At 41.5% G+C, this 24,658-nt stretch overlaps 1 protein-coding gene across 2 annotated transcripts in view; it reads left to right on the top strand.

The window, feature by feature from the left end:
* LOC126161713 (general vesicular transport factor p115) overlaps positions 1 to 24,658 on the top strand; it is a 219,572-nt gene that overhangs the window by 130,028 nt on the left and 64,886 nt on the right. For both annotated transcript variants that reach the window (XM_049917745.1, XM_049917744.1), the window contains exons 10-13: positions 3,678 to 3,800; positions 4,088 to 4,198; positions 8,348 to 8,528; positions 17,434 to 17,624. In XM_049917745.1, coding sequence (XP_049773702.1) covers positions 3,678 to 3,800; positions 4,088 to 4,198; positions 8,348 to 8,528; positions 17,434 to 17,624 — 606 coding nt within the window. The remainder of the gene's footprint in view (positions 1 to 3,677; positions 3,801 to 4,087; positions 4,199 to 8,347; positions 8,529 to 17,433; positions 17,625 to 24,658) is intronic.

Genomic DNA, 24,658 nt, shown 5'->3' with positions numbered 1-24,658 from the left:
ATAAACTATCTCATAAAAAAAGCTGCAGTGATGTCTTGTAATTCAGGTGATTTGTGTGTGAAGAGCAGGAAATAGACATTTCCACAACTATATTTATTATAGGTATGTGGTACAGCTAATACAGTTTTTAATTTCAAAATTAAATACACACATATAAAGGTTTGGAGATGCAACAAAAAAGTATCTACCTTTAAAGTGGAGGTAAAACAGGAGGAGAACAAGAGAGGAAAAAGTAAATATAAAAAAGACTGATGTTATAAAATGGATAATAAAATAGTCATCCGCATTAGCCGCCCACCCCCACCCCCTCCCAACCTGTTGTCTTAACATTGTATAGGAATGAATGGACTTGTCGTATAGTACATGCATTTTGGCATTGCTAGTGCTGATGGCAGGTGAAGGACAATCTTTACTCATGACATCTTGCTTGTGGATGTGCTTTATTGAGTTTTCATTTGGGGCGAAAACCAGTTTTACATCTGTCTTCTTATAGTGCAACTGTTAGTTCATCCATGTCATCATATGTTTTGTCTCTGTGCACTGACATGACTTATGGTTCATAGTATTGTGGCTTTAGCAGTTTACAGACAGCATCATGGTATACCGAAACATTTTTGCAGATTTGCAACTCTTTTTCAGTGAATGGTTGTCAGAAACCATATCCCTGTTCCTAATTACCACTTTAAAGCTCACAACTGCCTTGCAAACTCTGATTCTTTGATGACATTTTCTGATATGTTGTCAAAATTCTCCCATTATCTATAGAGCATCTCGTTGCCTGTTGGATCTCAATCTTCTGTAAAATACATATGCATTCCTAGCATCAACTACGCAGTGCTCTATGACATTCCACAAGTGCAGTTTTTTAACTAGAGGAGTAACTGTTCTGCAATGCTGTTAGCAGCTGGGTGGTAGGCAGTAGTTGGAATGAGTTTTGTTTCCAGTAGCACTGCCAAAGTTTTAAACAAACATAGTAATTTGAATAAAATTCCTTGGTCAGTGGTTATGTGCTAGAATACTCTAAAATATGTGACCCATCCTCATGCAGTTGTGATTGCTGTTGCATCTGCCATTGAAAAAATTTCCAGTGATTGCAAATAGTAGTCTGTTGATATTGAACTTTGAAGATTTCTTTCTGATAGTAATGATGGTCCCACAATGTCCGTGTGCACAAGGCTCTTGACAAAACTCTAAATGTTGAGTAATTTCATACACAAACCTTCAAATAGCCTGTCCTTCATTACATAAACTAAACAACACGTGTAAATTTGTACAAATGAATTGGTGTCCAAATCTCAGTTTTAGCAATGTCATTGTGTGTAAGCAGAATTTGATGATACACCTTGACCACATCAAGGATGGAGTATATCACTGTATCACAGATTTACCAAAAAATCTTCACTTTGAGCCACTGACCAGGTGGTATTAGTTCTGTAATTATATGTATGTTATTTATCAACATGCTTGTTGGTGCCATGTAAAACCCATTAATTGGAATAACAATTTGACATAGGGTGTGTTGTTAACAATAAGTCAACTGCTGACTTTATTGGTGTTATATAAATGATTTGCATTGTGGAACCATTTAAGTCAGTGGCAGAAATGAGGTAAAAAAAAAATCATAAAAGATTTAAAAATTGCACAAACAATTTGACGCGAAATAGTGACAACTATAAAATACTATGCAGAGCTTCATTGAAGTCCAATATGTAAAGAGATCATAGCATATTCATATATTTCAATAGCAGATCGTCAAATATTTAGAGAGATCATAACATATTCATATATTGCAATAGCAGATCCGTTTGCATTGCAAAATTCAGTACGGCTTGCTTCACATTGGGGTAGGTGACTTGCAGAGTACACTGATGAACATTTCCAACTTCTAGGCTGCAACTTGTATCATAAGTTCATCTTCTAGAGGTTATAGTATATTCATAAGATTCCCCACTCTAACAGTTATCAATTCAATGCTCTTGATGGTATACACTGATGAGCCAAAACATTATGACCATATGCTTAATAGGTTGTTTGTCCATCTTTGGAACAAAGTATGTCACTGATTCTGCTTATCAGTGATCTGACAGTTTTTTGGTAGGTTTGTGGAGGTACATGGCATTAGATGTTTTCTCACAGGTCATGTAATTCGTGTAACTAATGGGCCGCTTATTTGCATACACGGTGATGGTGCCCGATAGTGACCCAGATGGGTTCCACAGGAACAGGTCACTGAGAAATCAATGTGAGTTCACTATAATGGTCCTCAAATCGCTGTAGCACAGTTCTGGCTCCAAGACATAGACAATTATACTGCTGAAAGAGGACACCGCTGTCGGGGGGGAAGACATCAAACATGAAGAGATGCAGGTGGTTCGCAGCTGTCAGTTTGTCTTCGACTACCACCACAGGTCTTGTGAAAGCATAGGAGAATGTCTCCCATAGCATAATATCACTCCCACCAGCCTCTGAACTCCATGTTCTGTGAAGAGTCATGGATATCCAAACATTTAGTGCACATTGGTACTTTCAGTGTCCTCCTACTTCTTTCTGCACATGCTCACAACAGTAACATGTGAACATTCGACCAGTTATGCCATTTTTGAGATACTCTTTCACAGGCTCTGTGTAATAATAATTTTCCCTTTGTCAAAGTCACTTATCTCAGTGGATTTCCCCATTATATTTTTATCAGCTACTATGTGTCTTGTGTGCATTTACATTAATTTGTTTTAACTATAAGATGTATTACGTAAGTAATATGTAGTTTGCTGCATGGTATGTTCACCAAAGAACAATAAAGCAAAAACAAAAACATAGTTTCAACAAGAGCAGATTTGTGATGCTCACTTGAGTGATGCATCCAAGACAACAGTTCCCAATTGCAAATACTTTATATTCAGGGCAACTGCAACTATTGAAAGACATAATGTTAGGAAGAATTGTGCTAACACTTGGTAAAACTGTTGTGTATTAAAACACAACTGGTTTTGTAGCATACAGCTGCATCATCAGATGTAACCTACATGATGAAAACCAAAGTACAGTGTCACCGTATTTTGTGGCTATTAAAATTAATGAAGGCCTGCCTAACATAAACCATTTTGTAACAACTTCTCCTCTTTTTCATCAAATGTAAGGTTTGTTTCTACAAAAAATAGTGTGTTCCTTTGTCTGCTCGACTGGTCTAAGTGTTATAAAATCTGCCTCTGATCCACTATGTGAAGGAAGATTTTTCTTTTTTTTTTATATACTTTTATTAACTGTGATAACAAATTCCGGATCATAACTGTGATGACATGTTATATATTGTATAATCACACATTCAGTCATTTGAGCTTCACTACTAAGAGGCACTTCACACTTGTGGTTTGACATGGCTTGGAATACTGTAGCGTTATATTTCATGACTGCCTGTGTAACAGCATCTGTCTTGGTTGGGTTTCAGTAAAAATTTTAATCTTAGCAATAGTAACCCAGTCAATATTTTTATTATTGAATGTTTAATTTTGTCATTTCATTGTACAAATATGGTTTACAACAGGACTGAAAGCAACTACTTAGTATTGTGAAGCTTTTTATTCCAGTAAATGAAATACAGTAGACGGTAAGAAATTCTGTAGCTTTGAAAAAGTAACAAGAAAATTATTATTATTATTATTATTATTAATTTTTTCCAGTGTGGCAAAGTGCAGTCGAAACTTGGAATTTTGATGTTACTCAGTACATGGCTGGCCCATTGTTCTCTGGCAGTTAAACAGTTTGTGAGCATTGCCACAAGTATTCCCTACCTCACAGCACAGGTGTGTAAAATATTCTTGACTTTGTTGCTATTTACTGGATCTATTCTAGGTTTTAGAATCATGCATATAGTATATCTTATTTGCATACTAACTTCAAACATAAGGCAGTTCATAAGATGTGAAGTGCTTGATAGTTTTAAACTGAAATTTCAGAACATTTTAAATTTCTGCACTTTACTTGTTAGAGAACTAGTAAACCCCAGCTGCTCAATTCATACATATTCCTTTATTTATTATAGTTACGTTGGTAGCTCTGAAAGTATTAAAAATTCATATTGTTCTTGTAGGTTGGATCAAATGAACATGATGAAAATGAAGAACTGGTACAAGGGATCTGTGCTTTCTTAATGGGCATATGTGTAGTATTCAATGACGACACTGTCAGCAGCTTTTCCAAGGTGAGTTACAGTGTGTTCACACTTTACATGTAAATTTATTGTTGTCTCAGTTGTTATTCAGTCAAGTTACATTAATCAGTTAGAACATTGCCTCTGGACTCATGTCCTGGCAAATGATAGTATGTTTCGTACCCCTCTTCTTCTCCACCAAAGCTCTGCATTTAATGTTGATGTCAAGATAATGATAAACCTCCCTTCCTTTAAACTGTTATGACTATCATCCTACCCATGGTATGAGCATACAGAGGCCTTGTGTTACATACAATATCAAATGCCTCAAACTCGGAAAAACCTTTCTGCTAATTCCTAATGTCTAAAATGGCGAATGTTTCTGATGTACCCATCTTTGACAGAGAACTAACAGTGTGCCTTGGCAGCTGAAAATAGATGTCACAGAAGCTGTAAGTTCCATTGAAGTTGACATGAAGCTGTAAGTAAGCATTCGAGAAGATGGATGTCGAAGGCTTTCACACTCGATAAAGCTTAACTCAGTCTTTTTTTGTGGAAAATGCAAGTATGGCCCCATAGTTTCAATAACAGCAGTATTTTTAATTGTAGTGGTCACAAGGCGCATAATTGCTAGTAGAAATGTGTTCTATGAATGACCAGTCATATTTCCTGTTGCGTTCACCAGTGATCATCTTAGGAACCACTTGTCTGTGTAGCACTTGTCCAGTTACATCTATTTCTTACTTGATAGCTTTTTCTGTGTCTATATGCTTGATTATTTGGGTAAGCATGGCTGGAGCTGAGCGAGGTGATGCAATGGTTATTACACTCGACTTGCACCTAGGATGATAACAGTTTACATCCCTGACCAGCCATCCCTATTCCATGATTTCCCTAAATCACTTAATGCAAACGCTGGAATGGTTCCCTTTGAAAGGGTATTGCCAATGTCCTTCCCCATCCTTCCCTAATCGAAGCTTGTGCTCAGTTCAAATGGTTCAAATGGCTCTGAGCACTATGGGACTCAACTGCTGAGGTCATTAGTCCCCTAGAACTTAGAACTAGTTAAACCTAACTAACCTAAGGACATCACAAACATCCATGCCCGAGGCAGGATTCGAACCTGCGACCGTAGTGGTCTTGCGGTTCCAGACTGCAGCGCCTTTAACCGCACGGCCACTTCGGCCGCCGCTTGTGCTCAGTCTCCAACGAATGACCTCATTGTTTATAGAAGATTAAACTCTGATCTTCTTCCTTTAAATAGGACTAGAACTTGTTTTAATTTTTCACATTCTTTTAATTCATTTTTCAGTTTAGCTAATGAAAGAATTCCACTCTCTTGTGTCTCACTGTGTGCAACTTAATCAGTTGCAACTTTTTTTTTTTTTTTTTTAAGCAAGTGCAGGCCTTTTATTGTTCCTATTTGTATGTAATAGTCATCAGCAATGTCACCATTTTTCAACATAAGTCTTCTTCTTCTTCTTCTTCTTCTTTTTTTTTTTTTTTATGGTGCCTGGTCACCTGCCAATTCTGTCACCATATGATGTGTTATTTGTTCCTGACCTTCCCACATCAGGGCTCTCCACTTTCTAATCCTATCATATAAAAAGCTTCAAGCCATTATTTCCATGGTTGTGCCCTACAACTCATTAATCTATCAAATAAGTCATTGTGAAATCATGAGTAAACACAAACATTCATTCTTAAATAAAGAAGTTAGTTGGTAAGTACTCAAAAGATTTTTGTAATCATGGGGACTGTCTAATCTCGTGAGTGTGTGAGAGACCATCTACAGATGTAGATCAAGTATTACTATCACAAATGACAGACACTTTAAAGTAGTGGTAATTGTGTTAAAGATATAGTCCGAGGAGGTAATGATTTTTGTGACCAGAGATTTTTTTCGTATATTAAACCATTTCTCATTTATTTTGAAGTGACTTTTGTTAGCTAAGCTGTGGCTGTTCCCTTAGTTCATTTCATGACATTACTTTAATTGCTTACTGTAATTATTTTTCATATATATAAGAAGTCTTATGGTATTCAGACAATAAAATGAGCCAAACTGTGAACTGTTACTAGGTAACCGTGTAAGGAAATTTTTAAAATATTGTTGGTTGTAATTATAAGTGAAGAAAACTTTCCTGACATGTCTGTTCTTTGTAAAAACATCCTAATTTTTCAAAGTAGTTTCCTTTTAGGTCAGTACACTGTGTCCAAGGTTTTTCTAGTAAGTAGATTGCATCCATGAAATTTAATTATGGAGGCTTTTCAAAATACTCATTTAGGGCTTCCATAAATTTTATTAAATGTGGGGTGGTCCAAGTATATTGAATAGAATAAGAGTTCCAACAATTCTCACTTAAGTTTTTTCATTATCAAAGTATTTTTGACAGTCTGAATTAAAGCTGATTTGTCTCTTTTACTGTCTAGCCTCTTATCAAATATTGTTGGTAACCTCCATGGTCTAGTAGTTAATGTTGCTGGCTGCTGAGGCAGAGGTCCTGAGTTTGATTCCTGGTGATCACCTCAAAGTTTTTTTGTGTTGGAAAGATCTAAATTGGGTTCTGCCCAGTCTTTCATTGCCAAATGAGAAGCTTCTTAAGAAAATAAGCAATGAAACTAACATGCAAGCTGCAAATTTGTATTCTACACAATGTATAAAATAACCAGTATTCTTTTTAAAATGTTCCTAAGATTGCTGAGAAATTCGTTTTGGCAGTTGCTTTTGGTCAGTATTCAATAAATGTTACACAGACAATTCTTATGCAAAATATTTCTTCAGAGAAGCCTGGAGCATCAGGTATTTCATACATCTTCAACTGCGAATTGTCCAATATCGTGTTGTTCACTTTCTCTCTGTTTTTTATCTGTGGTTGCATTTTTGGGACTTCTTTCAAATGAATCATATTCAGGAAATAAGAGTATTTCTTAATTGTTGAAAATGAAAGAGTGGACTCTTTATGAACATTGTCTTTGGAAGATATTCTGTTAGTGTCAGACCTTCCAAAATGTAATTTTGTGTTCACGTGGTATTTTAGTTCATATGTTTGATGAATGGAAACTACTTTAAAAAATATTGTAATGAAAACTATTCTGCAGCTCAAGTTATACATATGAGGTGCATTATGCCATAGCATGTAACAAAGACTGACTTCCAAGGATATAGTGTCATCTCTCTGCCAACTTATGAGACAATGCCTACAGATTTAACTATTCAGAGTGTATATCGGGGAGCATTCAATAGTTTCTTTCTGTTTCCATTTGTGGGTCACAGAGAGAATTTTTTAAAAAAAAAACATACGAAGAAGTGCCATGTGCATTTGCAACATGATGTCATAAAACGTTTTGTATGTAGGACATACCTCTATAAACAGTTCAACGTCTACTTACAAAATAAAGTACACTCTCTGATGTAATTATTTATAAGGTGTAGGTAGGTAATGTGAAACACAATACATGTAAAGCCCAGTTACTATGAACAAGGAAACTTTACTTCATAGTGTTCTACATACATTTGGGGATGGTTGAAGTAGGGATCAACCAATTTTGATATTAACTGGAGTGTTCACAGATATGGGCATAGGGATGTGAAGGAAAATTATGGGAAATAACTTTTCCATCAGACATAATTTGAGAATTTAGGTTGAACACTTCTTTTTTGTCATTCTTCTATACATTTTGTATAATGTATGTAGCTGGAGATTATTTCTGCAACTGTCAAAAAAACTACAATAATGCCTAATGGGGTCTTTTTCCTTTGTTTCTGCAGCTCATAGTCACAACCATTAGTATTGTATTTTCTATAAATTGGAGTGCAGGAAAGTAGAAACAGTCATAAAAAGCCCTTGCACGCCTGATAGCAGAAATGTTCACAGTGCTGAAAGAAACGAAAGGTGAATATTATTTTTGCAATTATTTTGTTGTTAAACTTGTGTTTGTTAATTTTTGTTTTACGTGAACTGATCTGTTTAGGCATTCGGTAAAGGGGAAATTGTCAATGGCAAGTTGTTTCACTAAGCAAATGTCTTCTTCTGTACACACAAAAAAAGTACTAATTTTTTTAATGTGTGTAGTGTAGCAGCAGTAGTGGAAATTTGTTTGATTTTCAAAGCAGTTGCTAAACTTTATCATATTAAAAAATTATACACTCCGTTGCTTAATTAACAGTATACCATATTTTTCTGTATTTTTTGCTAGGAAAATCTCTGCCAGCTGATTGAGAAACGCATTGGACTTGAAACATTCCTTGATAAGCTAAGTAGCGTCTCCAAACATGAACTCTATAGCAAAGCTGCAAAACATCCACAGTTGCGTCCTAGGCAGCCTAGTGATCTGCTTCTTGATCATGAATTCTGTCGGCTTTTTAAAGCTTTGGAAGGTAAGAATAATATGTTTATCCTTTTATTTTAAGGTTGAAGAATCCTCTCTCTCGCTCTCTCTCTTAAGAAATCATGCAGATGGTAAGCAAGTATTTTGCACTGGGAAGCATAGTATAATTCTGTTCATAAACTATGTACCACAAGCACACAAAACACAATCATAATCATTTTACTCAAGTCCTCTGGCCACAATGATTATTAAGGCCCACTAAGTAATCTCGTACAGGTTTACCTTGTATGCCACAGGTTTCTATCTTCCCCTGTCACAATTTAGTGTGCACAGTGGTGTCATGGTGCACTCCTTTTCCACAATTCTTAAGGTTCATTAATGTACAAACATGAGGTTCATTATTAAAGAACAGAATAGCATAGACATATTATAAAAGCAGAAGCAACCAGAAGAGATGTTGGGGAATATACAGTGAAGAGAAGGCATAAAACACTGATAACAGCAATTGACCCATGAGACACACAAATGTTCAGTGCTTCTTGAAAGATCAAAATTGTATGCTGACTCTTGGTTTCACTCTATCCCTTCTGCCACCTCCATCAGGATCAGCACAGACATATAACACTTACTGCAATCACTGACAGTAAACCTGGAAGCAATGGGCTGATCAGATGTATAATCCACTGAAATAGTGCCCAGCAGAAAGACTTGAGCAAGGTTAAGAGCCACATGTAAAGTAAGGTGGGCACAACCTTGCATTTAAACTATCACTCTTCTTCTTATTCTCTCTCTTTCTTTCTTTTTTTAACATAAGATCAAGCAGTGTGTTTCATCGTGTGATGTAATGGAAAATATTTATGTTGCACAAATTGCTTTCCAACTAGTTGACACAAAAAAAAGTTCTGTAAACTTTTAACTTGTGAGTGCCCCCTCACTTGAAAATCGCTGTACATAGGGCCTTGGAATGCATGGTTGGATCTCTAACAGTTTGCTCTGCTGAAGTCTAGAAACCAGCCAAACATGCTCATTGCATTAACACAAAAATCTCATCACAAAGTTCAAATAACTCCATTCAAGAATTTAGTGTGAATTTAGTGCGAAAATAATTTTCACTATTGTCAGTATTTTTAAGATGAGCAAAACAGAGTTTTTTCACACTTTTTTCTTTTCTTTTTTTTCCAAAATATAACAAACTTAATAATTGTTTCTCATTGAATTAATGAATGTCTGAGTGTGAGTTTAAACCAGTCTGGAGCAGTATCTCTCATTATGTATTGCGTAAACTTTCAGAAAAGTCGCTAAAACATAATCAGAGTTTGTTTAGCGCAAATTTAAAATTGAAGTTCCGCAATCTCAAACTAGTTCAATTGCGAGTGCAAATCACTTGCAAATAACCATGGTAAAGTTTTAGAGTTAGAACTAGGTCACTAATGCAAAATATTTAAAGTTCACAAGTTGACAATATTTCAGAGTATTTGCTAGCAACACAGGTGAATATTGCAAGTCCACGATTCAAAACTTCAAAAAATTTTGACACTCTCACGACATGACCTACTATCTTCCTGGGTGCGTTTTACACCATGCACTGTGCAGTGTCACTTTTTGCACCGACGATGACGATGGACTACCTCATATCCAGCACAGTAGCCAGTCCGTTGTGGTGGGGTCACCATGTATCCTGTTGGTTGTAGCCCCCAGACAACACAGGGATCAATCTGCTGATGCCTGCACTGTTAACTCCCCACATATGCCAAGGAGTAGATGCCCATCCTCCTGGGGCATCGGGAATCCCAGCAATGGCCATCCTGCCAGGTGGCCTTTGCTGCGGCTGGGTGGTGCCCATGGGGAGGGCCCCTGGTCGGAGTGGGAGGCATCAGGGCAGATGATGCGCGATGAAGCGTACCACGTCATCACTTGCTGGTGATCAAATACCAGCAGTCTCTAAGTGTTCAAAGTCTCAGTACAATGCAAGAAAGTAGGACCTAAATCATTCCCCTCCCTGGCCACACTATGGGAGGAATGCCAGGCTAAGGATGGCAACGAACCGTATCCACCCCGGTACCTCATATGTATGAGAACTGATGGAGACTCCTTTGTTTTGGTGAATCGGCAGTTTTTTGTAGAGCATTTAGAGGACAAGTTTGGTGAGGTGGAGGGCTTGTCCAAAATGCAATCTGGGTCAGTCTTGATAAAAACAGCATCCTCTGCCCTGTCACGTACTTTACTCACTTGTAACAAGTTGGGGTATGCTTCTGATACCATCATGCCACATAAGAGCTTAAAAATGGTCCAGGGTATTATCTTCCACAGGGACCTTCTTTTGCAGTCTGACGAAGAGCTGTGCACCAATTTAGAGTTGTGGGGTGTTCATTTCATGCAGCACGTCCATCAGGGTCCAAGGGATAATCAGGTTGCCACCGGTGCCTTCATCTTGGCCTTCGAGGGTGACACCTTGCCCGAAAATGTCAAGGTGATGGTCTACCACTGTGATGCCAAGCCATATATCCCTTCTCCGATGCAGTGCTTTAAGTGCTGGAAGGTCGGCCGTATGTATTCGTGCTGTACTACATGTCGAGGTTGTGGACGTCCATCACATCCCAATAATCCATATGCCCCGCCTCTCATCTGTGTCAACATGCAGAGAGCATCATTCATCTTGCTCAACAGACTGCAGGGTTTTACAGAAAGAGAGGAAAATTGTGGAATAAAAGACCCTGGACCAACTGACCTGCACTGAGGCTAAGAGAAAATATGAGTTCCTACATCCTGTGGCTATGAGCTCCTCATACACTGCCACTACGAGAACATTGTTGCCCCATCAGCTCTTCAAATTCAAGTCGACCCTCAGAACCAGAAGGCTACACCTGCCCCCCAGCCTTGATTTTGGGGGGGGGGGGGGGGGAAGGGTGTACTCCCCCCCACCCCACCCCACCCCACCCCACCCATCCCCGACCCACCCGTTGCTCGTGCACCACCTAATTTGGGAGCACTGCCCTCCCAACCATCGGGGACACCAGTCCCCACCTCTCAGCCGGAGCAGCGTAAGTCGTCTTCGGCTCCTCTCAGCAGGAAAGGATCCCTTGGGTCACTCCCTTCCCACGGAAGATGACTCCCACCAGTGACTGAAGTGCCCAAAAGCAGCTGGTCATAGGGCTTCATGATCATCCTCAGTCCCGGAGATTGCATCAGTGAAGCCCTCCCAGCCAGAGAAACCCAAGAAGCAGTGAGAAAAATCCAAAAGGAAGACCCCTAAGACCAAAGAAATCGTGGTGGCACTGATACCACTGCTACCTACAAGCTCTGCGTCTGGGGATAAGGTGGAGATTCTGGTGTCTGCTGAGGACCTACATCTCACCAGACCCTCAGACACAATGGATATAGACTGCTCAGGCAATAAGTTGGTGGCAACGGGTGACCCTGAGGTGTAAACTGCCTAATTGAATGTTCCATGGCTTCCCAGTCTCACAATGACATCATCCTCCAGTGGAACTGCGGCAGTTTTTTCCATGACTTGGCTGAGCAGCGGCAACTGTTAAGCTTTACACCTGCTTTCTGCATTGCCTTCCAGGAAACCTGGTTCCTGGAAATGCAGACCACTGCCCTCTGCAGCTGTAAGGGATATTGCAGGAACCGTAGCAACTACAATCGAGTGTCAGGTGGAGTTTGTGTTTATGTCCTAAGCTCAGTATGTAGTGAAACTGTACCCCTTCAAACCCCTCTTGAAGCTGTGGCTGTCAGAATAAGGATGATACAGGAAATAGCTGTCTGCTATGTATAACTTCCTCCAGTTGGTGCAGTACCCCTGAATGTATTAGCTGCACTGATTGATCAACTCTCTAAACCTTTCCTGCTTTAGAGACATCTTAATGCCCATAATCCCTTGTGGAGTGGCACCTTGCTTACTGGCAGAGGCGGAGATGTCGAAACTTTATTGTCTCAGTTCGACCTCTGCCTCTTAAATACTGAGGCCGTCACACATTTCAGTGTGGTAGCGACCACTTCCCCACCTTCCTGTCACTGCTCCGGCATCAGGCCCACAGACGCCTGTCCAGATGGGCTTTAAACAAGGCAGACTGTGAAACTTTCGCCTCTGCGGTTACTGTTGAGACTCCCTCATGCCGTAACATCAATGTGATGGTTGAGCAGGTGACTGCAACAATTGTTACTGCGGCAGAAAACACGATCCTTCTCTCTTTAGGGTGCCCCCGGCGAAAAGCGGTCCCTTGGCGATCGCCGGAAGTTGCTGAGGCAATTAAGGAGCGTCAGCGAGCTGTACAGCAACTTAAGCAGCAACCTTCCCTGGAGCACCTAATAGCCTATAAGCGGTTCCGTGCCCGCGTTCGCCAGGTTATCAAAAGACAGAAGCAGGAGTGTTGGGAGATATACATCTCAACCATTGGGTACCATACGTCACCTTCCCAAGTTGGACGAAGATCAGACATCTTTTTGGGTACCAGACCCCAACAGGTGTCCCTAGCATTAACATCAATGGCGTGTTATCTACCAGCGCAAACGCGATTGCCGAGCACTTTGCTTTGCCGAGCACTTTGCTTTGCCGAGCACTTTGCTTTGCCGAGCACTTTGCTTTGCCGAGCACTTTGCTTTGCCGAGCACTTTGCTTTGCCGAGCACTTTGCTTTGCCGAGCACTTTGCTTTGCCGAGCACTTTGCTTTGCCGAGCACTTTGGTTTGCCGAGCACTTTGGTTTGCCGAGCACTTTGCTTTGCCGAGCACTTTGCTTTGCCGAGCACTTTGCTTTGCCGAGCACTTTGCTTTGCCGAGCACTTTGCTTTGCCGAGCACTTTGCTTTGCCGAGCACTTTGCTTTGCCGAGCACTTTGCTTTGCCGAGCACTTTGCTTTGCCGAGCACTTTGCTTTGCCGAGCACTTTGCTTTGCCGAGCACTTTGCTTTGCCGAGCACTTTGCTTTGCCGAGCACTTTGCTTTGCCGAGCACTTTGCTTTGCCGAGCACTTTGGTTTGCCGAGCACTTTGGTTTGCCGAGCACTTTGGTTTGCCGAGCACTTTGGTTTGCCGAGCACTTTGCTTTGTCGAGCACTTTGCTTTGTCGAGCACTTTGCTTTGTCGAGCACTTTGCTTTGCCGAGCACTTTGCTTTGCCGAGCACTTTGCTTTGCCGAGCACTTTGCTTTGCCGAGCACTTTGCTTTGCCGAGCACTTTGCTTTGCCGAGCACTTTGCTTTGCCGAGCACTTTGCTTTGCCGAGCACTTTGCTTTGCCGAGCACTTTGCTTTGCCGAGCACTTTGCTTTGCCGAGCACTTTGCTTTGCCGAGCACTTTGGTTTGCCGAGCACTTTGGTTTGCCGAGCACTTTGGTTTGCCGAGCACTTTGGTTTGCCGAGCACTTTGCTTGAGCCTCTGCATTGGAGAACTACCCCCCAGCCTTTTGCACCCCCAAACGGCGGATGGAAAGGAAAGTCCTCTTGTTCGCTACATACACAGTGAACCCTATAATACCCCATTTACAGAGTGGGAGCCCCTCAGTGCCCTTGCACATAGCCCCAACACAGCTCCTGGGCCAGATCGGATCCATGGTCAGATGATTAAATATCTCTCATCTGATTACAAGTGACATCTGCTCATCATCTTCAACCATATCTGGTGCAATGGCATCTTTCCATCACAATGGTGGGAGAGCACCATCATTCCAGTCCTTAAACCTGGTATAAACCCACTTGATGTGGATACATATCGGCCCATCAGCCTCACCATTGTTCTTTGTAAGCTGCTGGAACGTAACTTGTGTCAGCAGTTGGTTTGGGTCCTGGAGTCTCGTGGCCTACTGGCTCCATGTCAGGGTGGCTTCAGCCAGGGTCTCTCTACCATTGATAGTCTTGTGTCCCTCGAGTCTGCCATCCAAACAGCCTTTTCCAGATGATAACATCTTTTTGCCGTCTTTTTTTATTTAAGAGAAGCATATGACATGACCTGATGACATCATATCCTTGCCACATTATACGAGTGGGGTCTCAGAGGCCCACTCCCAATTTTCATCCACAATTTCCTGTCGCTTCATACTTTCCATGTCCAAGTTCGTGCCTCCCATAGGTCCCCCCATATCTAGGAGAAAGGGGTCCCGCAGGGCTCCGTATTGAGTGTATCTCTATTTTTAGTGGCCATTAATGGTCTAGCAGCAGCTGTAGGACTTTCTATCTCTACTTCTCTGTATGCAGATGACTTCTGCATTTTGTGCTGCTCCACCAGTACTGGTGTTGCTGAGTGGCACCTACAGGAAACCATCCACAAGGTGCAGTCATGGGCTCTAGCCCACGGCTTCCAGTTTTCAGCCGCAAAGTCATGCAATATGCACTTCTGTCATCGTCATACTGGTCATCCGGAACCAGAACTTTTCCTCAATGAGGATCCACTCACTATAGTGGAGACATATCGATTCTTAGGACTGGCTTTCAACGCCCATTTGACTTGGCTTCCTCACCTCCGTCAGCTTAAGCAGAAGTGCTGGCAGCACCTCAATGCCCTCCACTGCCTGACTAGGGGTGCAGATCGCTCTACGCTGCTGCAGCTGTACAGAGCCTTTGTTCAAACCTACCTTTACTATGGGAGTGTGGTTTATTGCTCAGCGGCACCCTCAGCGTTGTGTTCACTCAATCCAGTTCACCACTGTGGCGTTCACCCAGTGACAGGAGCTTTTAGGATGAGTCTGGTGACATGCGTCCTGGTGGAGGCCAGAATCCCTCCATTGCAGGTTAGGCATGCGCAGTTGCTCTCCAGTTACATTGCACACGTTTGTAGTTCTCCTGTGCATCCAAATTACCGTCTCCTTTTCCCACCCTCAGTGGTTCATCTCCCTCATTGGCAGCCCAGCTCAGTGCTTACAACTGCATTTCGTGTGCAATCCCTTCTCTCCGAACTAGAGTCCTTCCTTTTACCACCTATACTTGAGTTTCATTCGTGAACACCTCCATGGTGTAAATATAGGCTGTGGCTTCGCCTGGATCTTTCACATGGCCCTAGGGATTCAGTTAACCCTGCAACTCTCCACTGCCACTTCCTGTCGATTCTTGACATGTACCAGTTCCATAAAGTGGTTCACACTGATGGCTTGATGGATGATGTTCACCTTGGCTTTGCCTATGTTCATGGAGGACATATAGAACAGCACTCCTTACCAGATGGGTCCAGTGTTTTCACTGCAGAACTGACGGCCATATCTCGTGCCCTTGTGAACATCCGTTCATGCTCAGGCAAGTCATTTCTCCTGTGTACTGACTCCTTTAGCAGCCTACAAGCTATCGACCAGTGCCACCCTTGTCATCCTTTGTTAGTGACCAATCAGGAGTCCACCTATGCCCAGGAATGGTCCAGTAGTTCAGTGGTATTCGTCTGGACTGCAGGTCACATCGGATTCCCAGGCAACAAACTTGCCGACAGACTGCCAAACAGGCTATGCGGGAACTGCTTATGGAGATTGGCTTCTCTGAAACTGACCTGCATTCAGTATTATGCCACAAGGTTTTGAAGCTTTGGGAGACGGAATGGCATAATCTTAGTACGCACAGCAAGCTGCGTGCCACTAAGGAAACTATGAATGTTAGGAAGACCTCAGTACGCACCCCTCGCGAGGACTCTAAGGACTCTGTGGTTCTCTGTCGGCTCCGCATTGGCCATATGTGGGTGACACATGGTTACCTCCTCCCTCGTGAGGACACACCTCGGTGTCGCTGTAGCTCATGAATGACCGTCATCCATGTCTTGCTGGACTGCGCACTTTTAGCCGCTCTGTGGCGGACTTTAAACTTTCCCAGCACCCTACCTTTGGTGTTAGATGACAACCTGATTTTTTGTTTTAACGTCTTCTACCTGTTTCTTGTGTCTTTGTGGTTTTCTTGTTCCCTTTTGTCCATTTAAGTATTTTTTGCCTTTTAGTCATTGTTGTGGTTGTTTATTCTTTCATTCTCTTTTGTGTTGTAAGTCTCATTGTCTTATTCTCACCATTGTGGCATTGTTTCCTTTGGAACAAGGGACCGATGACTTTGTAGATTGGTCCTCCCCCCCCCCCCCCCCCCCTCCTTTAAACCAACCAACCATGAAAATTGTTTAGAATGTTGTCAAGACATCAATTTTGAAAGTTCATTTTAGACACAAGAATTTTACATTAAATAACTTGAGAACTACTGTTTCAGTTGAGGGAGCATTGTTACCCATGCATTCGTCTTAATTTTGTCTTTATAAGCATGTTCATGGCTTCTCAGTAACAAGTCGGGTTCAGTTTTTATTGAGTTTAGCCTTATTTAACATTTATGCTGCAGTTTAGTCATTGTGGCCTCTCTCTCCAAGTTTCTTGCCAACAGCCTAGACATCTGGGGTTTTATGGCCATGGGTCCATGGTATGCATGTACCAGGTCACTACCCTGTGGTCATGGTGACTCTCATAGGGGAACAGTTCAGAAAAGTCACCCAGAACGCCGGGTCAGGGGATTACCAGACGAGATGAGGAAGAAAGTCATTCTTTCTCATCCATTCCGGTAAGTTTCCCCTGACCAGGGTTTCTGGGTGACTTTTCTGAACTGTTCCCCTTTCCCTAAACCTCTCCAGTCCTTTTCCTTTGCCCCTCTTCCTTCCCCTTCAACTCTTCTGCCAGAAAAAGGAGCCACTGGCTCTGAAAGCTTGTAAAAGTTAAATTCTTTTGTGTGTGTGTGTTCCCCTGCCACTGTTTGTTTAGTAGATTTTTTATCTATCCATTTATATTATACTAATATGAAATGTAATTTATTTTAAATTTGTATAAATTAAATGAGTTGTTCGCACTTAACATGTGAACTAATTTAAGCAGTCTAGTCTGACTGTGCTAATACGCACCTTTTATTTCCAGCCACCATGACCATCATGCACAATGAATTGTTTGTTAAACACATTGTGTTTACATTGTACTTCTGCACGCATTATTGATGTCTAAAAAAAATTTCGCTGTTGTAGGTATGGTTGTGAAAGCTGTAACACCCAAACCCAAAAATGATGTTGTCAATGGTGTTTCTGGACTGACTCTATCAGAATCCGAAAACAGTGTACTGCTTCAGTACAAGGAAGTAATTAGAGAACAAGATCGAAAGCTTAAAGAGTTATTAGAGGAAATACAGAAACTCAAAGAGGAAAATAATGCATTACAGGTAGTTCACTTATTTGTAGCATTTGTTTCTGGTTGCTACCTTCTGATATATGTTAGTAATAATCCTTAAGAAGGTATTTATTATTAATGTGGTTTTATTTTTATCAGATAGCACCAGATTTGTTGAAAGTTATATAAAAGTTCTTTGATCTATTTTGACTGCTATTTCTGACATGTAAAAATCTTTCATGGATATTGATATACGTTTACTGTCACATTCCTACAAAATCTGAGCATCAAAGTCAGTGATTAAAAGGCTGAATGATGGTGAAGGGAAGTAAAAAAAATGTACTTACTTGAAAGCATGCAAATACTATAGCATACAGTTACAGTAAAAAGTTGAAGAAAACTCAGGTGACTAAAAGTGTGGTTTATTATTTTGCAGTTAAGGAGAAAATGGCAGGAATAAAAGATATTTAATAGGAGGGAAATACCAAAAGTAAGGTCCCCTATTTTTTAATAAGTACATAGACCTGTTTATTTCTACAATGGTTTACATCAGTTTACAGCTTGAACATTTAGCTATTTTTCGACATAATTACCATTTCAGTCGATGCATTTTTGTAAATGCTGTGGCAGTTTTTGTATGCCCATGTCGTACCAGCTTGCCACCATGCTATTAGAAAGTTATGAAAGTTATGAACCTCTTCTCTCACTTTGTCGTCGGAGCTGAATTGCTGGGACCACAATTAATGCTGACAGGTACTGTGAGGCTCAGAAAAAACTCTAACGGGCAATTCAGAACCAGGGAAGAGGAATGTTGGGCAAGGGCATACACATTCTCCATGACAATGCTTGCCCACACATCGCTCAGCAAACCGTTGCTCTCCTGTGACAGTTTCAGTGGAACATAATCACCCACCCACCCTATAGTCCTGACTTGGTGCCCAGTGACTATCACCTGTTCCCTATGTTAAAAGAACGTTTGGTTGGAAAGCAATTCAGCTCCGATGACGAGGCGAAAAAAGAGGTTCATAACTTTCTGAACAACATGACAGCGAGCTGGTATGACATGGGCATACAAAAACTTCCTCAGGGTCTACAAAAATGCCTCGACAGAAATGGTGATTATGTTGAAAAATAGCTAAATGTTCAAGCTGTAAACTGATGTAAACCATTGTAGAAATAAACAGGTCTATGTACTTATAAAAAAAATAGGATACCTTACTTTTGGGATTACCCTCATACAATAGACAGCAGAGTGTAAAGGTATATTAGATTTTAATACTGTTGTAACAGTTAATACTGTTGTCATTATTACCTGATCTTAGTTCCTATCTGCTTCATGTGTTCCTCTCTTTATCTTACAGCTCATTTAACTTTCTTTTCCTCTTTCTCCAATTGTTTTACAACTGCCAACACATTGTTAATGGTATGTTTCCTCTTATCTTTCAAACAGAGCATATATCTGAAAATATATAAATATAGTAAAACCTTACCTGATTTAGGCTTGCAAATATTGTACCTACTAGTGAACCTGGAAGTGCTTCACAATTGCTCAATAAGTAGGGGAATTCGATATACATCCTGAATTCGCTCTATCACCTCCACACCCCCTGTGTGTTTATCTCCCCCTCCCCCTCCCCTCCCCATACCCCTCTCTGTTCCCCAACCCCCTCCCCTCCCCATACCCCTCCCCTCCCCTATCCTCCCCTCCCCTCCCGTCCACATACCCCTCTCCATCCCCTCCCCTTTTCTCCCCATACCCCATCCCCTCCCCGTCTCTCCCCATACCCCATCCCCTCCCCGTCTCTCCCCATACCCCACCCCCTCCCCGTCTCTCCCCATACCCCTTCCCATCCCCATCCCCTTCCATCCCTGTACCCCTCCCATCCCTATCCCCTTCCATCCCTGTACCCCTCCCATCCCTGTACCCCTCACCCCTTCCCATCCCCATCCCCTTGCATCCCTGTACCCCTCCCATCCCTGTACCTCTCACCCTCCCCTCCCACGCCCACCCCCCATCCCCCTCACCCTCCCCTCCCACCCCCCATCCCCCTCACCCTCCCCTCCCACCCCCCATCCCCCTCACCCTCCCCTCCCACTCCCCATCCCCCTCACCGTCCCCTCCCACTCCCCATCCCCCTCACCGTCCCCTCCCACTCCCCATCCCCCTCACCGTCCCCTCCCACTCCCCATCCCCCTCACCGTCCCCTCCCACTCCCCATCCCCCTCACCGTCCCCTCCCACTCCCATCCCCCTCACCGTCCCCTCCCACTCCCCATCCCCCTCACCCTCCCCTCCCACTCCCACTCACCCTCCCCTCCCACTCCCCATCCCCCTTTGTCTGTGCTTCACGTCCTCCCCCTCTCTTTATTGATATCCTTCTCCCCCCCCTCTCTAGGTCCATTTCACCTCTCCCCCACTCTGCCCTACCCCTCTCTTTGACCTTGAGCCTTATTTATGGTTTCTGCAAACAAAACCTTGAGTGGGAACTGAAGCCACTTAAAATGAATGGCAAATCAGTTGGGATCATTGGTATATGGGGCATGAGAAGACATCTCCAGCTGCTGAATATGCGGGGGTAGTAGCTTCAGTGACAGTATTTTGCATAGTTTTAATCTACAAATGGTTAGGATTACAAAATTTCAAATGATTCAAATGCCATAGTAGTATTCTAATCATAAGCCGATAAGCCATAAATACAACTTTTGTGTTTCTGTAGAAACAATAGCGAGGAGGAGAGAAAAAAAAAAAAAGGCAGCACATCATTGTGTATAAAATTTTTGTATGAAATTATATATAAGGATAAGAATATATCTTGGAAAAAATTTGTCAAATGGTTTACATGCCCCTCTATCGTAGTTGTGCAGGAAAGAAATTGAAATTGTAAATTTTTGCAGCACAGCATTTTCTTTCTCATAGTGTGTTTTCAAAAAAAAAAAAAAAGTGTACATTTTTGTTTAAAAAATATATAGCAATCCTATGTTGTCTGATTGTTTATTAGTATATCATGTAAATGTTTGAAGCGAATCAGTCAAAAGTTTTGCAAGATGTTTGCTAATATTTCCCCTTTCTTCATTCAATGTATATTTATATATTATTTACATTAAAAAATATATAGCCTATATCCATCCTTATGTTCATCAGTGTGTCGTGTAAAAATTTGAAATAAATCGGCCAAGTACTTTGAGATTTTTGTTAACAGTGCTGAACAAAGACTTGTCTTTATACAGTAGCAAAGAGTAGATTACACAGAAAAATTCGTAAGTGGCAAGCAACTGTTAGTATCATAGCTGCAGATCCTGCTAAATTTGTAGCTACAGAAGGCATTTCATATACTGTGTAAAGAAGTAAATGCAGTATTCTAGTTAAATTTTAATGAACTTATGCTATAAAATAAAACTGTTTTTCCAGAATTAATTTTTTAAAGAATTAGGAAGATTGTGCTGCTTTAGTCTGCACTGACTTTTCAACTCAGTTTCCTATGTGATTTAAGTGCTTCAACATTTCCACTAAGGACATATCTGCAAATGAGACTAATCACGTCAAATATACTCATGAAACAGGCTTTAAACTGCATCTAACTTTGTTCTATGTTCAACACTTACTTTCTGTGATAAAATCTATTTTTTCATCTATGACCAACTTCTAAGGTTTCATAACACCATCAATAACACTATCATCAATAAAAATGATGTCTTGAAAGTGGACATTGCCCAGTTTCTCATGGGCTATAAGGCAGTCTTCATCATCAGAATTGTTAATATCGGAAATTGCCTCTCCTGCCCCAGAGACAAAATTTTTCCAATCAGTCCACAACAAGAATTTTTTTCTCACAGTACCATTATCTTTATTCATGGATTTGGCTTCAATGCTGATTTTTTTGGTAAATAATTCCAGGACTTGGCTTATACCCCTGGAGGCTACCCGTAGATGCCCTCTTCTTAATCCTACTGGCAATTTCTGTATCCTACGCTTGAATTACTGAGTGGTGCATAACAACTGACACAGTACAAGTTTTGTGTTTCTACTGAATTAACACATTTACTAGCTCAGCATAAGTGCCAGAGTTCACTTTTTGCAAATGTAATATAGGTGGATAGATAAAAAAAGTCTGCTCATGAAATGAAATGTAATGTCGTGTGGCTTGGGCCTCCCGTCGGGTAGACCGTTCGCCTGGTACAGGTCTTTCGAGTTGACGCCACTTAGGCGACCTGCGCATCGATGTGGATGAAATGATGATGATTAGGACAACACAACACCCAGTCCCTGAGCAGAGAAAATCTCCGACACAGCCGGGAATCGAAACTGGGACCTTAGGATTGACATTCCATCATGCTGACCACTCAGCTACTGGGGCCGGACTGAAGTGGCACCAGGAGAAAAAAAATATAAAAGATTTGGAAATACACAAGCTTTCAGAGGCAGTGGCTCCTTTTCCTATCAGATGAATTTAAGGGAAAAGAAAAGGGATGAAGGAAAAGGACTAGCGAGATCTAGGAAACATGCCAAGGCGGTGGGCACAGACAGTGATTTTTTTTTGTGTGTGTGTGTGTGTGTGTGTGTGTGTGTGTGTGTGTGTGTGTGTGTGTGTGTGTGTTTGTCTACTTGTTAATCAGTCTCTTTGTTGTGTCTGTCTGCGACTCAGCGTCTTCACCATAGTGAGTACCAATCTATCCTTTTCATACAATATTGTCAGTATTTCCAAACTTTTTGTGTGTGTTTTCTCCTGTTGCCACTTTGTGAGTAGATTTTTTTATCTATACAATTATATTTTACTTTCAAATGTTTATAATTTTTGTTAATATATTAGAGTTCACTTTTTGGAGTTTTGTGGCTTCTCCATATGCAATGTACTATCGTCTGTTTGTTTGCTAACAATGTCTTGCTAAGCTCTAGAGGGCATCCCTGGAGACTTGTCTAATTATTTTTGTTTCCTTGAGACATCCACATCATTATTTGCACCTTCTCCAGTAAGGAAAATACTGTCCTCTTATTTTGCACATCTACTGTGACATCTCTAAACACCTTAACTGAATAAAAATGAAAAGATCATTTCCTCACTACACATTTTGTCTTGGCCGAGCATATGGTTGGAAAACTCAGACTACTGGGAATGTGGGGGTTGGAAGTCAGACTGTTAGCTAGGATGTACATATTCATTGTTGTGTTGTTAACAACAGCCAATATCTATCCCCATACTGCATGATACTTCTCATGATGACGAATGATGGAATCCCCTCAAAGCTTTTTAGAATTGCACTGTTGACTGAGGGTTCATATATCCAATATGAGAAAGATGTACATTTCATAGACACCCTTGTGGAAGATATCATATGACAGGATTCAAAGACAGTTTTAGCAGTTCAAGATATTTACATAGGAACTTCTTAACAAGCCTTTACTGCTCACAATTTTGTCAGTAACACTTTTTGTTGTACTTCCACATAATTTTGTTAAATACAAATCTTTCATCCACCTGATCACATAAACTTAAGATTTTTGCAGTCAGGATCACTCCCCTTATGAGAAAATATAAAACAGTGTAATAATATTTTTCAGTCTTGTACATATGGCAACTATTTCAGTCTTGTACACTACTGGCCATGAAAATTGCTACACCAAGAAGAAATGCAGATGATAAACGGGTATTCATTGAAAAAATATATTATACTAGAACTGACATGTGATTACATTTTCATGCAATTTGGATGCATAGATCCTGAGAAATCAGTACCCAGAACAACCACCTCTGGCCGTAATAACGGCCTTGACACGCCTGAACATTTAGTCAAACAGAGCTTGGATGGCGCGTACAGGTACAGCTGCCCATGCAGCTTCAACACGATACCACAGTTCATCAAGAGTAGTGATTGGCATATTGTGATGAACCAGTTGCTCGGCCACCATTGACCAGACGTTTTCAGTTAGTGAGAGATCTGGAGAATGTGCTGGCCAGGGCAGCAGTCGAACATTTCCTGTATCCAGAAAGGCCTGTACAGGACCTGCAATATGCGGTCGTGCATTATCCTGCTGAAACGTAGGGTTTCGCAGGGATCGAATGAAGGGTAGAGCCACGGGTCGTAACACATCTGAAATGTAACGTCCACTGTTCAAAGTGCCGTCAATGCGAACAAGAGGGACCGAGACGTGTAACCAATGGCACCCCACACTATCACGCCGGGTGATACGCCAGTATGGCGATGACGAATACACGCTTCCAATGTGCGTTCACCGCGATGTCGACAAACACGGATGCGACCATCATGACGCTGTAAACAGAACATGGATTCATCCGAAAAAATGACGTTTGGCCATTCGTGCACCCAGGTTCGTCATTGAGTACACCATCGCAGACGCTTCTGTCTGTGATGCAGCGTCAAGGGTAACCGCAACCATGGTCTCTGAGCCGATAGTCCATGCTGCTGCAAACATCATCGAACTGTTCGTGCAGATGGTTGTTGTCTTGCAAACGTCCCCATCTGTTGACTCAGGGATCGAGACGTAGCTGCACGATCCGTTACAGCCATGCGGATAAGATGCCTGTCTTCTCGAGTGCTAGTGATACGAGGCCATTGGGATCCAGCACGGCGTTCCGTATTACCCTTCTGAACCCACCCATTCCATATTCTGCTAACAGTCATTGGATCTCGACTAACGCAAGCAGCAATTTCGCGATACGATAAACCGCAATCACGATAGGCTACAATTCGACCTTTATCAAAGTTGGAAACGTGATGGTACGCATTTCTCCTCCTTACACGAGGCATCACAACAATGTTTCACCAGGAAACGCCGGTCAACTGCTGTTTGTGTATGAGAAATCGGTTGGGCACTTTCCTCATGTCAGCACGTTGTAAGTGTCACCACCGGCGCCATCCTTGTGTGAATGCTCTGAAAAGCCAATCATTTGCATATCACAGCATCTTCTTCCTGTCTGTTAAATTTCGCGTCTGTAGCACGTCATCTTCGTGGTGTAACAATTTTAATGGCTAGTACTGTACATATGGCAACTATCAAACTGTCAATGTGTGCACAGCTTCAGCCATAATAAGACAGGTAATAAAGGGCTACTATAAAGTGTCAGATCTT

This window comes from Schistocerca cancellata, chromosome 2 (assembly GCF_023864275.1).
Source record: "Schistocerca cancellata isolate TAMUIC-IGC-003103 chromosome 2, iqSchCanc2.1, whole genome shotgun sequence".
NCBI lineage: Eukaryota > Metazoa > Arthropoda > Insecta > Orthoptera > Acrididae > Schistocerca > Schistocerca cancellata.
The sequence above is the reverse complement of the archived record's forward strand: the minus strand, read 5'-3'. Positions and strand labels throughout refer to the sequence as shown.